Genomic DNA, 13,997 nt, shown 5'->3' with positions numbered 1-13,997 from the left:
ACATATATTTATAAAGCAGCGACAGCCTACATTAATCGTAAAAGTCGTTAGTATTTCATTAATTTTAGTTCATGTAATAGTTCAAGTCATTTTAGTCGTTAGTAGTAAAATTGTGTATAAAGTTATAAATTTGTAATAGGTACTTAGAGGGTTAGGTAATAGATACTATAAACTTACCGGTAACTGAATGGCGCCCTCAAATTTCTTGATGAGTTCCTCTCCACAACAACCCGTCTCTTATCACCCTCTCGCCAACTCCCGTAGCTTCTAGCAAACGTCACTGCACCACACTCACTATTATTCACAAAATCAGCTGTCACATCTGAATCGTTCGATAATGAATCGTTCACTGAATTCGATTCGTTAAATTCGAATGAACTATTCGTAACATTTTCAAATATGGAATGGTTTGTCGGCTCGTAAACGCCATTGTGTTTCGGACTAGAATAAATATAGACACGATTCAACTCGGAATCATTCTCAGTTTTTAATTTTAAACTGGCCTGAGTGGTGTTTGTCTCGTAGTAGTCGTCTAGAGACGTATACCACGCCTCCAGGATCGCAATGTGCGTTTCTAGATCGCGACACGTCAAACGGAATCTGTAGTCGTGACATTGTTGCTCCTCTACGATTTCTGAAACAAAAGAAATAGTATTGAAATAGCTGTAATTTCCAATTTAGGGTTTGAAACAAAGAAAATATTGGTTTTTTATTTTTTTCAGTTACGTAATGTTGAAGAAGCAGTTAAACTCAATCACTGAAGTTATGTTAGTCAATTCTAAAAAGAAGGTTATCAATTTCACTATTATTGTGTACTTGCTACTCGCCACGGCTTCGAACGAGTGTACATGTATAATATATATTAACATTCCTCTTGAATCACTCTATCTATTAAAAAAAATCCGTTGCGTAGTTTTAAAGATTTAATCACACACAGGGACAGCGACTTTATTTTATACTATGTAGTGATGATAAAAGTTAACAAATATTTTTGCCATTTTATTATTACATTTTTTCAATCCTTTTGCACTGAATAAACTAACGATCGAATAATATACAGACATCTGAACTTGGTCGAAAAGTTGAAATGTTAGATGATTGTGTTGTAGGTATATTGCCGACTTTAAAGCGTTTTCGTATTCTATTTCATTTCGTTTGTTCGTTTTAATAATATAATACGTAATCCTCACAACAATGCAAGGGGCAAACGTTTTGAAATGAAGGAATCGTCTAAATGTATATCGTATGCATTTACAATGAGTTTCGTGAGTGAATGCTGCCCTGTTGAATTATGCAAGGAACACAATATCGGGATATTTTTGAAGGCTTATTTTGTACACCTGATGTAACACGGGTGTTGCGTTTTAATTGCTTCTTAATGGTTTTTATTTGTATATGTATTTTGTGTAAGCATTACATTATTATTAAAATATACATTATATTATTAAAAAAATATACGTCGTAATATACGCGTATATTTTTTTAAATCACTTGATTAGGGCTAACTCAAAATACAGCAGTACATACATACATATATTCCATCATTTTAAAAATAGAATGCAGCCTTTCCTAATATAAAAGGCGTATAAAGATAACAAATCAGATATATCCTGCATTCCATTTTCAAATATTTTATCATTTAAATAATATCAAAGGTAAATAAATAAATTTTCTGAAATTGTACAAATTTTATAATAAAATAAAGAATGTTCAAAATCCAGAAAAAAATAATCAATTTGAAAGGTTCCCTTAATAAGGATAATTTTATGACTACTATATTTTTTTTACATATTGGCAACTTTTATATACAATATTAACAAAAAAATGTAGTGATGTCTATCAGTTTTCTAGCATCATAATAGATATAACAGAGACTCTGTTTAAATTTGGGGTTTGAAATACAAATAATATCATCATGCGTATGTATCTATCTGTTTATTTGTTTACATAGCCCAGTCTTTTGTAGCATTAATTTCATCTAAAACGATGACGGATCAACATTTTATATTTTCTAAATTCTGACTTTCCATTTATAACGCCATGAGCTTTCATATTTTATTTTACAATGCCCATCCATCATTTCTGAACTTTTGTATTCATTGCAATATATAATAGTAAAGACAGACGAACTGTGTGACGTCGAATACCATGGCAAACGGCAAAACTGGAGCTTACATTTTTTAGGTATATCCGGTAAAAAATGTAAGCGCCAGTATATATATATATATATTAGAAAAACTTTTGGTGCACTTAACCAACTTAAGAGAACCTCAAACACGATTATAAGAATTTTGTCTGTTTCTCTGTTTGTTTTTGCTAATCTCAGAAAGGGCTTAACTAATTTGGGTGCAGATTTCATTATAGATGTATTAAGATTAATCAATTTTTTTTTCTTGTATTGTGTTTTATTACAATTGATTGACAAACATAAAAGATATAAACTCTTGCTGTTACAAATACCCAGCATACGATTTAGCTAGTTTACAATACAAAGTGTTATCTGTGTAAACGCAGCGTATTATAGAGGAGCATACATGACCGATGATCTGAATCAATCGAGCAGATTGGGAGCATTCGTTCAAAAGGCAGGCTAATGCAATTTAACCATGCATAGAAGCAAGTGCGCAGTGCATTATTCACCCCCATTTTCTATCTCACTCCATTCACACTTACTCCTGTATGCGTCTCTGTCTTTAAACCCAAACACCCCACCGTATTTCCAATTTGGATCAAGCGTCGTCATAGCAACCGCCCAAAACAACGATGTTTGACGAAACTGACCAGTGTTTATTGATCTCCTCCACCTCTCGCAAAAGTAGATAAACTGCATGTATTTGCGGGATACGTAACATGTTGGGCAGGTCAATGAAAATTGGCCTAATCTTGGTAAATCGCAAAATTAACAAGGCCTCTCTATCGAAGGAAATAAAACGTTAAATAGGAGGATTAAAGTGTAATTTGGATTAATTAATGATGTGAGGTGCGACCAACAGCTTTCCCGGCATTGGAAGGGCTACCGAATTTATGGATACATCTTGTGGGGTAGTCAAATGTTTATTTTGTCCAACTAATTGTTATAAACTATAGTTCAGAAAGTCTTAGGCTGTGACTTTCAATTAAGAATGAATTTCTTACATACACATATTGTATAATACAATTATCTATATCTAAGTACCTACTATCTCTTTCGTGAAAATGATAAAAATATCTATGGTGACTATTACAGATGAATAAAAAAATGATATAATTTAATATTTAGTTGTCTTTGTCAGTTTGTCTGTCTGAATAAAATTGATAATGATTTTTTATTTTCACAACACAGAATAATATTTTTTTTATTTCATTTATTTAAAAATATTTATGAATGATGTTGGAACTAGCATAAATTTGTAAATTCATAAGCCTAATATTAAAAAACATTCATATAAGTAATAATGTGAACGAATAAAAAATGAAAAAAATATAAGGAAAGCACTTTTCTGTTTTTGAAAACCTCATCGAGACAAAGACAATACACGTCAACGCAAAGTACCGCTTTCAATTGTCAAATCCGTAAAGGGGATGCTGTGAAAATCAATTCAGTGTACAACTGCCTAGAAATGGGGACGCTACCCCACGTAACTCAAGTCAGACAAGGGCGTAGATGCCGCAGGGTAAGCATGTGCCCGAGCTTTATTTTTGGTTAATGGACCCACAAGATTCGTTAATAATATAATATTATTTAATTTAGAGTTAGATAACTAAGGTGATAGTTGAGCATTTCCTAAATTAACTCGAGCGAGAATCGAACCTGTAATTATTAATAACTAAAATATTTAAGTAAAAAAACACATTTTTACTTAAACTAAAATTGGAGGCCAGGTGAGTTTTTACATAGTTGTATGCAGAACCGTGCCAAAAGCAAGCCACAGATATTCTCAGAATAGAATTGGATAGAAAATTCTTTATAAACTAAAAATTAAGTATTATTGAACATAAAATTTTTACAATTTACCTCTCATTCCGAAAGCGATCTCATCACGACATCACAAGAATAACGAGAAAGAAACTTGCGAGTTACTCTTTTATATAAGTAATTGTAGTAACAATGGTCTTAACTACAATTGTAACATTTTTGGATTGAAATGTGTGAACACACAACTAGCACAGAGAGAAATCAGAGATAACTAAAGATCGTTTGAAATCAGATAATCGGGATACGATAAACAATGTTTCCTTAGACCACAACAATCGCAAGATACGCCTTTATTAATTGTGATATTAGTATGTCATGTTGTAATAATATTCCATAAATATAAGTCATTGATAACGTACCCCTACCGTATATGTATAATCACACGAAATCACTTGTAAATTAGCTGTGTAGCATATATCAATGCCTATCATATTTAAACATCTTACTAATATTATAAACGCGGAAGTTTGTGAGTATAGATTTATAGATGGACGTTTATTACTCTTTTTCGAAAAAACTACTAAACGGATTTTGATAAAACTTTACGGTAATATAGCTAATACATCAAAATAACAATTACAAATATAATAGATTATAAATTTCCTGAGGGTGAAACTGCAGGCACGGCTAGTTTGCGACAATTGCGAAATTCAATTCCGCAAGATCAATTCACGTTTTAGCTCTGTGATATTGCGGACACTTATGTACTTATCACCATATTATTATTCTTACAATTTTAATTAACCACCCCACGATATGCACTATGTTTATGCCATAGATCATAATATATATAGATCAAACATAAAAAAAATTACTCTCTTAATAATCTCCTAGTGTAAAGTGAAAAAAGCGTGATTTTCTATAAAGCGAAAGTAACGTGTTTTCACTGCGACAAACAAACTTCTGTTCTAATATGAAAATGATTTGTAAAAAAGTGAAATACAATATAATTATTTATACAATAAAAGGAAACAAGCATAGCATATCTACAACATTCAAACGTAAGGCAGTATTAGGAAGCTAACACTATAAATACTAAATATTAACAGAACCAGAATTAACAAACACTACAACGACATTGCGACCAGCAGCTATGCAGCTGTACAAGCACAACAAATTAACCTAAATACAAATTCACTGTTTACATTTAAAAACCAAAAGTAATCAACCATAGAAATTGTTTAGTCATTCTATTGTTACCATTTAGGCGAGCATATATTTTAAAATTCGTTAATTTATTCTATTTTTATTTATAGATTCATCGTTGCCATCTCTTGTACTTCTCTTTTGCTGCTGAATGTTACATTTCTTATTTTAATATCACTCTCTATTCAGTTAGAGCTCCTGCCACCTTCTACTCATTTCTTCTCTTTTGCTGCTGAATTATTTATTTTCCTATTTAAATATGACTCTCTATTTTATGAAGCTCAAGAGCATGAACTACACATTTTTTAGTGGCAATGTACATCAATGTAATAGAAACCCTAAAGAATATATCTTAGATAGAAATGTGTGTTTCTCTACGCGGAAATCTAAGTAACCGATTTAGTTTTCACTAATACATTATATATTACTTAAAATTTATTGATTAGTTTATTCCAATCAAAAGTTAATAATCAAATCATTCACATCAAATTAAACATCTAGTATCCCAACTTATTGTCCTACCTGTTATCTTTATATTTTCAAATATGTATGTCTTTTCTTTACTTTCTATTAGATCTTATCATTTCTGTTGGTAAATAGATCTTATTGTCTCTCTTAACACCTAAATGTTTCACATTATCACAAATAACATTTTTATTGAAATTAAGTGTAATTGCACAAATGCGTTTCTAACCTACACCAGTGGTGTCTATAGGACATTTCCTCATTTAATGTGGCCTGTGGGATTCGCAGGTGAACCCTCCAATTCTACATTAAATATTCATTCTAATGGCGTCAATAAATCGAAGTCTACCCTTAGTATTATTACAAATGGGAACGTGACTCTCTGTTACATTATTAAGTTTTCACGAAGCTGTGACGATTTGACGAACCCGAAGGTCTGGCGGTTTAGTCTACATCATACTTGATGTCGCGGGTTCGTTCCTTGCATATAACAAGTGTTGGTATTGAGTCTGGATATTTCTCTATGTATAGATCTACATATTCAAATATGTATATAATATATCTACAAATATGCATTCAAGTATGTCCATCAATTGTTTTGATTAGTCAAGGCCTAAATGGCGATGTATTGGTTGTGTATAGTTATTTTTTATTAGGTATATTAATATAGATGGATTTAGAATACATATAAGATGTAAACAGTAATGAGACGTCATATTATATATCAACGATGTCCATTTTTGAACAGACTCCTAAGAGTTGAAATAAAAAGTAAATTGATATAATTTTTTTTTGGTTGTGTGAATTTTACGCAATATGTTCGCAAAGGAATAGACAGATGTATATATATATATTTTCGATTTTCATGAGAATTTTTGAGCTTATTGAATTCATAACTATATATTAATTAAAAATTTAAATAATCTTTGATTTATGTGGAATTACTGTTTTAATTTTTTTATGCCTAAAAAGGAATCGCTTACATGACTCTTGCAAATGTGTATATTTAACTTAAATCTATTACATTTATTTCTCTAACGCCATTGTAACATATTGAAGTTATAATATAGTACAATATTTTCGTTAGTGCAATAAAATAATTATTTTTTATGAGAAAAGCCATGTGAATGCCTAGTATTAGTTTACAAGTAGTTCATAGTCCGAAAATAAAAGTTCTAAAAAAATCACTTGACTCTTGCATTTCGCTTAGCTATTCCCTAGAGTTTTTAGTTATATTTACTGAATCGTTGAAAATGAATGGGACACGAAAGATCCATTTAGATTCGTTATTTTTCACCTCCGATCAAAAATGTACTTTGCAGAAATTTATATTAAATCTTTGAAACTCAGCTGAGTTGCATTCGTTGTTTGGCGACTCTGGTCTCGAACAATAGCGTTAAGCAAGTGAATATTATTTGGATGGGTGGACACACAGAGATAAACATATACAATGACACAAATATATAGGTATTAATATTTAACTATATTTAAGTCTACTATGTATTTAATACCTTTATCTTTACATGTTATATAGTCTTTATATATAAAAACAGCCCGGCTTGGCCCGGGTGTACATGTATTATATACATATATAAACCTTCCTCTTGAATCACTCTATCTGTTAAAAATAACCTCTTTAAAATCCGTTACATAGTTTTAAAGATTTAAGCATACGGACAACACAGCGACAGAGACTTTATTTTATTCTATGTAATGAAGAGTACACAAAACTAATATTTTTTTTTAAATATCCATAAGAAATCATTAAATCAATAAAAATTACAATACACACACTAACATGTAGTTATTTGACACATATACATATATACACTTTCGTTTAATTGTTATTACTGGTTCAAAGATTTAAGCATACATAGGACAAACAGCGACCGCGACTTTATTTTATACTATGTACTAATGATTACGTGTCACGATGTTTGTTGGCGATGGACTCCTAAACTACTCAACTGATTACAAATTTGATTTGCACATTGTGTGCAATTTGATCCAACTTGAAAGATAGGATAGCTTACATCTCAATTTATAGTCGGAATACTATTTAACCTTAGCTACAACAACGCGTGGCCGGGTCAGCAAGTAAAATTATAAAGACGAAAGACTGCTTGCTTGTCTTTGTGTCTTAACGTTCAGCGCAACCATTGATTGTTAGAAAATGTCATTGTGCTTTAAGTCCGCCATGTATACATACAGCTTTAAGAACAAAAGTAGAAATACCTTCACATCTTATGATTTCCTGGTAGAAGAAAAACCTATTGTATTGTGTGCATTAAAGTTATATAAATAAATATTAAATTACTTAATATTTTTATCGTTTGCTCCATTAAATATGGACGCTTTTAGTGCCCAATAGAATCGGACCTTTTACACGGGCTTAAGCAACCCTTTCACCGATTCACTGAAGTCACTGATGTAAATATTTAATATGGATTTGTACCCTTACCTGACGTCCCCAGACCCCGGGGTGATGTGAGGGGTAAACGGAGATAATTGCTAAACTTTCAAATTTTACTTGCATAATTTTAATAAAATTATAGACGGCAGGGGATGTTAGAAATGTGGACTAATAACCCCATTGGTAGCATTGTACTATGCCAAATTGACGACGACAGTTTCCATGAGGCTTCCACGGAAACGGTTGTGAAAAACTCCTGGCGAAAGTGCCACAATGGGCTAACTGACCTGAACTCATATTCATCTTATCATCCACTGATGCCCCGCCAGCGTAAACCGTTAGCTCAGGACGATGTACAATTCCATTATCATCCACAAAATATGTATTATAGGTCCCATTACTAACAATCTAGGATACTTGTCCAGCAGGTCCATGTCATCTCCCCTGGAAACTACCGTTGTTAATTCGACATGATGAGCTAACTGACCTGACTTTATCCTCATCCTGCCATTCTCCATTATCCGCCAGCGTATACTGTTAGCGCCGGATACAGCCATTAAACAAATATATAATCTTCTGGAGATCAAAATCCATAATTAAATATTTTTTCAAATAAATACTCTTTAATGAAGGTAGTTAATATGAGATTAAAGAGAAATATTTTGATTAAAAATTTATTTAATTTATATTAATGAATGCTAATTAGTACAGATGAGGATTTTTGGTAATTGATATTAACTCCATGGCAATATTATTTGCTGATATATAATTCTATAATTCACCATGATGGGCTTAGCGGCATGTTCTTATCGTTTACCAAGGGTCCTCGAAAGATCCCTGGTGAGATTAGCATTCAATCATTGTCATCAAAGGAACTCTAATTTAGTTTCTTATATGCAACTATAACTTTTTTATATTCTCTAAATGTATTCCTATTATGACAGCAACATGGTACATGATACGACATAGTACATGTTTCCAATATGTCTGATAAAAATAAAACTAAATCCAGTAAAAGATCGAATGTATCTTTATTTACGAACCCAATATCTCCACACACCTACACGGTATGAATTCAGATAGAAAAGTTTTATATGAACTAGAAAGAGCATACAGAATATGTACCGAAAAGTAATACTTAAAAAATTTTAACAACGGCGTTGGTGGTTAGCGATTTAACACACCGCCTTACTTACGATGATCGCGGGTTCGATTCCACACAACTACAAACATTTGTATGAGTATGATTCATTTATCTAAATATTTTCAATGCATATTATGTATGTATTTATAAAAAATATAAATATTTGTATCCGTGGTTGTATGTATTACAAGACAAACAAACTTATTAGCTTGATGAAATGTGCTGTCTAAATTGACTGGGGCTATTATTACTTACTAATAATCTAGATTCCATGCTCTAATATTGGGATAGGCAGCACGTGATAGTTCCAGAGACTATCAAAAGTGTAACAATATAAAAGTTACTAATGTAACATCCCACAATTAGGAAACGATAACATTCGAGTACAAACGCATGCTATTAATCATTTAGCCCCAACATGTAACGCCCCCATCGACGTTAGGTTAAGGTGTGTAACATCACCTTAGTGCCCTTTACGAAGCTGATGATTAATAACATTTTGTAGTAGACGATTTAAAGGCAATCGTTTGTTCGAAGTGCTTTGTGAATGACTATGACCATAGATAAAAATGGAAGTGGTGAGAATCGGGAATACAAAATCCCATCGATATGCCTACTAAATATTTGTAAAGGTGTTAGGTATGTTAGTAGGGGCAGTATTTATACTCGGTTTGTTGTATATATAGATAGTAAAATAAATGAGAAATAACAGACTTAAACAAGTATAAACATTAGTAAAAAAACAATTAAGAATTAGGAGCACAAGAAAATTAGTATGTCTGCTGAAGAAGTCATTTTGTAGTCATTTTTATTTTCCCGCGCAAACGTAATACGCCACAGATGCACACTATTGCACGGCGCGCAGCCGCAGTAGCATGACGAGCGCGTCATGGCTGTATGCAATATTACTACGGCGTGTGATTATTAACAAAATTTGTTTGTTCATATTGTTTGTCAAAGGTTTTAATTTAATATATTTTTTATTTAGCCCCTTTTTAACTATACTCAAAAGATACTGAATCTATAAATATGTTGTATGAAGTTAAAGTTTTCGTCTATTTTTTCGATTCCTTCTAAACCACGCACGAATTTTGATATTATTCATTAGGGTCTAGCAGTTTACTCCACTGTCTTACTTTCCGATGATCGCGGATTGAATTCCTGCTGAATACAAATAAAAAGTATTTACGTTTATACGGTAGAGAAAAATATTAATACAAAAAAATTACTTGCATAAACGAAAATGTCCTACATGTTAAAATTATTGCTTAATTTGTATTTATCTATATATTTACTAGAATAATGTATATTTAGAACTAAGCTAAAGTTTGAAACTGGATGATGTTGTGATTTGTCAAAAAATAGTCTACTTATTATTACTGTTCTTGTTATTCGACTGGCGTACATTCTATGCTGTAAAGTAGATGCATTGAGCTCACACAATAGCCATCTCCCTAGTTCAACATTATACTATCGATTGTACCAATACCAAATTGTATGTATTCATGCGATATAAAAAAAATCCCTTCGCGGCACGGCTTAATGGCAGTATGTCATAGAATTTTGTACGAAATAATCAAGAGATATTCGTTCGAAATTATAGCGTAGGGACGAAATTAGGGGGTTGTGGCGATTTATCAAAGATGTCGTCACCGTTTTATAATTGAATTTTACGATGACAAGTTGAACTGGGAATAATAATCATAAGTTAGATTTTTTTTTAATCTGTAGAATCTAGATCTATTCAAAATATAACTTTATTTTCAGAGGTTTAATAGTATGTTAGGTTGCCTCTGCGATATGCGAGTCTAAGAGACTTAGTAGATACGATCTCCTTATTATTGTCGTACAAGTTTGTACGAAATTTTTAGTATTTTTTCACTGCAATCATAATTTCTTTTAGATAGCATGAATCAATATTTAGTGTTACTCTACATTATACCATTGCTTTCCATTAATTAGCTTCCATGTATACATTTCATGGTTTCTTTATAGGGAGTTTTACGTATAATAAAATATAATGGTAACTATAATTAAGTAATTGAGGGTTGTGGTGGTCCAGCTGTTTAGCACACCGCCTTACTTCCGATGGTCGCGGTTCGACTCTCACACGATGCACATTGAATAAATACATAATATGATATAAATCAAGTATTTCTAACAGATTTTTAGCCATAGACTAGATATTCTTCAAATAAAATATAAGCAATTTAAAATTTAAAAATTATATACTGTATGAAATTCTTATTTCATTGGTCATAGTGTTCTCGCTATAATGATAAATGAAACATACATAAACACATACTAATTAATGGCCTAAGTTACATTTTACGGAATATCCGCAAAGAAATATGCAATTTACAAACTTGAATATTATATAACACATACAAACGTTGTCATTATCAGATAACAGAGAAGGCTGCCCTCATCTGATCTTCGATAATGACAACGAGTATATATTCTTTATAACGTATATCCTACAGCCTATATGTACATATAGGTACCTATATGACCCATAAAATCAAATGAGCCAGCACTATTACAGTTACACCCTTAATAAGACGAGTGTAAATAACAATAGACTCAAATGAAATTTCGGTACTCAGGTTATACAAACAAACACGCCTATTCCGTAAAGGGGTGATAGAGGTGTAGATACAAATTGTTAGTAAAATGCAATAAACACGTTAACCGTTATGCAACACGCACACTTCACAATGCACATCCTATGTTTTCCAACGTGACATCAATAAATTGTGACGACTCCAGATATCTATAGATCTGACGTTTTTACGCACTTTAACAATTTACACCTATTTAGAAACATGTCGACGCAACTCCTACAGTTGGTGGTTTTTTATGGATGATAATGGAATGGTACACCCGCCTGCGCTAACGGTTTAAGCTGGCGGGGTATCAGTGGAGGATGATAGGATGAGCATGAGGTCAGGTCAGTTAGCCCATCGTGACAAATTCACCAAGACTGACGATGGACGATTATCACGATGGTTTCCAGGGGGAATAGCGTGGAGGTCAACCTGACATGGTACATTGCTAGCAATAGGATCATCAGTCCACATTACTAACAATCCCATTTCCCCCCCCTACAGTTGGTGGAGAAACACTGAGTGCTATTAGACCTATTGTTGACAACGTATTCTATTCTGTCGACCTCTACATACCTAGTTGCTAATCCATTGGTAAATTCCTAGAAAAGCAAATGAAACAGCTACAAGAAATAAAGTGAGCTGAATTCATTCTTATTCTTTCGTACTTCATTTCATCAGTATATACCTACTACTAAGTAATATTATGTTCTCTGTGCTACTACTAAAAGCCGCAGATTTCCACCTGCAGAACCATTCGTAAGTAAGTACAAAGGGAAGGAGATTATTAATAATTGGACTAACAACCCCATTGCTAACAATACACCTAGGTTGTCCTCCGCGCGGTTCTCCCTGAAAACCAGCATGATAAATTCCTAGAAAATTTGTCACGATGGGCTAACTGACCTGACCTCATATTCTTCGCATCATCCTCCACTGCGGCCTCGACAGCGGAAACCGTTAGTGCAGTTAGGTACACCATTCCATTATTATCCATAAAAAAAATAGAGTAAGTACGTGTAGTCTTTACGAACAAACAAGGGTGGCGCGGTTTCAAAGGGCTACAATTCGTATTACATAACTTACACAACTACTGCAAATATTATTTAATCTAAATTAAGTACGTACCTATAAGGCTGTTTATACCGCAAACCCAGAAGATTGACCACAATAAACCAACGTGCAAACATCGCGCGCTCCAACCTTTCACCATTTTTCCAAAGTCACATCCTCCACCGACATTTTCCACTGGTAACTTTATACGTGGAAAACTGACCACATTCTAATTATTAATCACTAGATAATCCCATTATCAGCATTTTACCGGATTACTGGCCATTTTTAATTGGATTAAAAGGTTCAATGGCAGCGAACGTAAACACGCTACCGAATCGTTCCGTACGCGGACACGAATAATGCCTACGAAAGCTCGCGATATACTGAATTGAAATCAAACGAGTCGGTGCTCGGACGAGTATTGTAAAACGTAGGGTCGTAACTCGTAACTATCGTAGCGCTTTGGGAAAACCCTTTGGACAAATTGATCGGGTTCTCGGTTTGTTTCGTACCAATGATATTGTAATTAATGATGTACGTTTAATCCTAGCTCTGACCTTAGATAAGTTACAGCCCTGTTGGAGGTCCGTAGATGCCTACGCTCGTAGAATAATAGAAACTTCTCAGCGCAATTTGATAGGTTTTGTAATTAACGGGAAAGGGGTTATTAGAGTTGCTATCTAATTAAGTATTATTGCAGAGGAGTTAGAGCCTATCGCTTAGTTTCAAATTAGATAGGTATTTCGCGCGGCTTTTCTCTGGCTAACCCGACCCACGGAAAGAAATGCCTTTCCGTTCTTATCTTGGATATTTTTGGGAAATCTTTTCTCCTAATGCTTAGCCTACAAGAGTTTACTTTCTAGACGTTGTTATATAAGAACCCCTGTCTAAGACCGAGACGTTTTAGGTGTAGGACGTTTACAATATTGATAAGTGAGTTACAACAGCAATTATATTAGAAATCTTAAAGTACACAGCGATGATATACCTACTAAATGGAGTAGTGTGAATTTTGGCGAAAGTCCTATTTAAAGAAAATTATATCTTTTGTCTTGATAAATAACTACACAATTTATTATTGACGTTTAAAAAATTAGGTTTTAACTAAATTTAAATACTAGTTAAATAATCTAATATCTAGTTCATTCAGCCGTTTCTTTGTGCTATTGTTGCAAATAGAGATTTAGATCAAGGTAGGTAGGTAAGAGACAT

General features: G+C 32.9%; 1 protein-coding gene across 1 annotated transcript in view; it reads right to left on the bottom strand.

Annotated features, from left to right (window-relative positions):
- Positions 1–13,147, bottom strand: part of LOC131852637 (uncharacterized) — a 123,654-nt gene extending 110,507 nt beyond the window's left edge. The window contains exons 1-2 of the mRNA XM_059203332.1: positions 12,858–13,147; positions 178–634 (exon numbers count right to left, since the gene is read on the bottom strand). Coding sequence (XP_059059315.1) covers positions 178–634; positions 12,858–12,942 — 542 coding nt within the window. The 5' untranslated portion in view covers positions 12,943–13,147. The remainder of the gene's footprint in view (positions 1–177; positions 635–12,857) is intronic.
- Between the last annotated feature and the right edge of the window lie 850 nt (positions 13,148–13,997).

Source organism: Achroia grisella, unplaced genomic scaffold (assembly GCF_030625045.1).
Source record: "Achroia grisella isolate CSIRO2021 unplaced genomic scaffold, CSIRO_AGI_Agris_v1 utg856, whole genome shotgun sequence".
In the NCBI taxonomy this organism is placed as follows: Eukaryota; Metazoa; Arthropoda; class Insecta; order Lepidoptera; family Pyralidae; genus Achroia; species Achroia grisella.
Note: the sequence above shows the minus strand (reverse complement) of the source record. Positions and strands in the feature narration are given on the sequence as shown.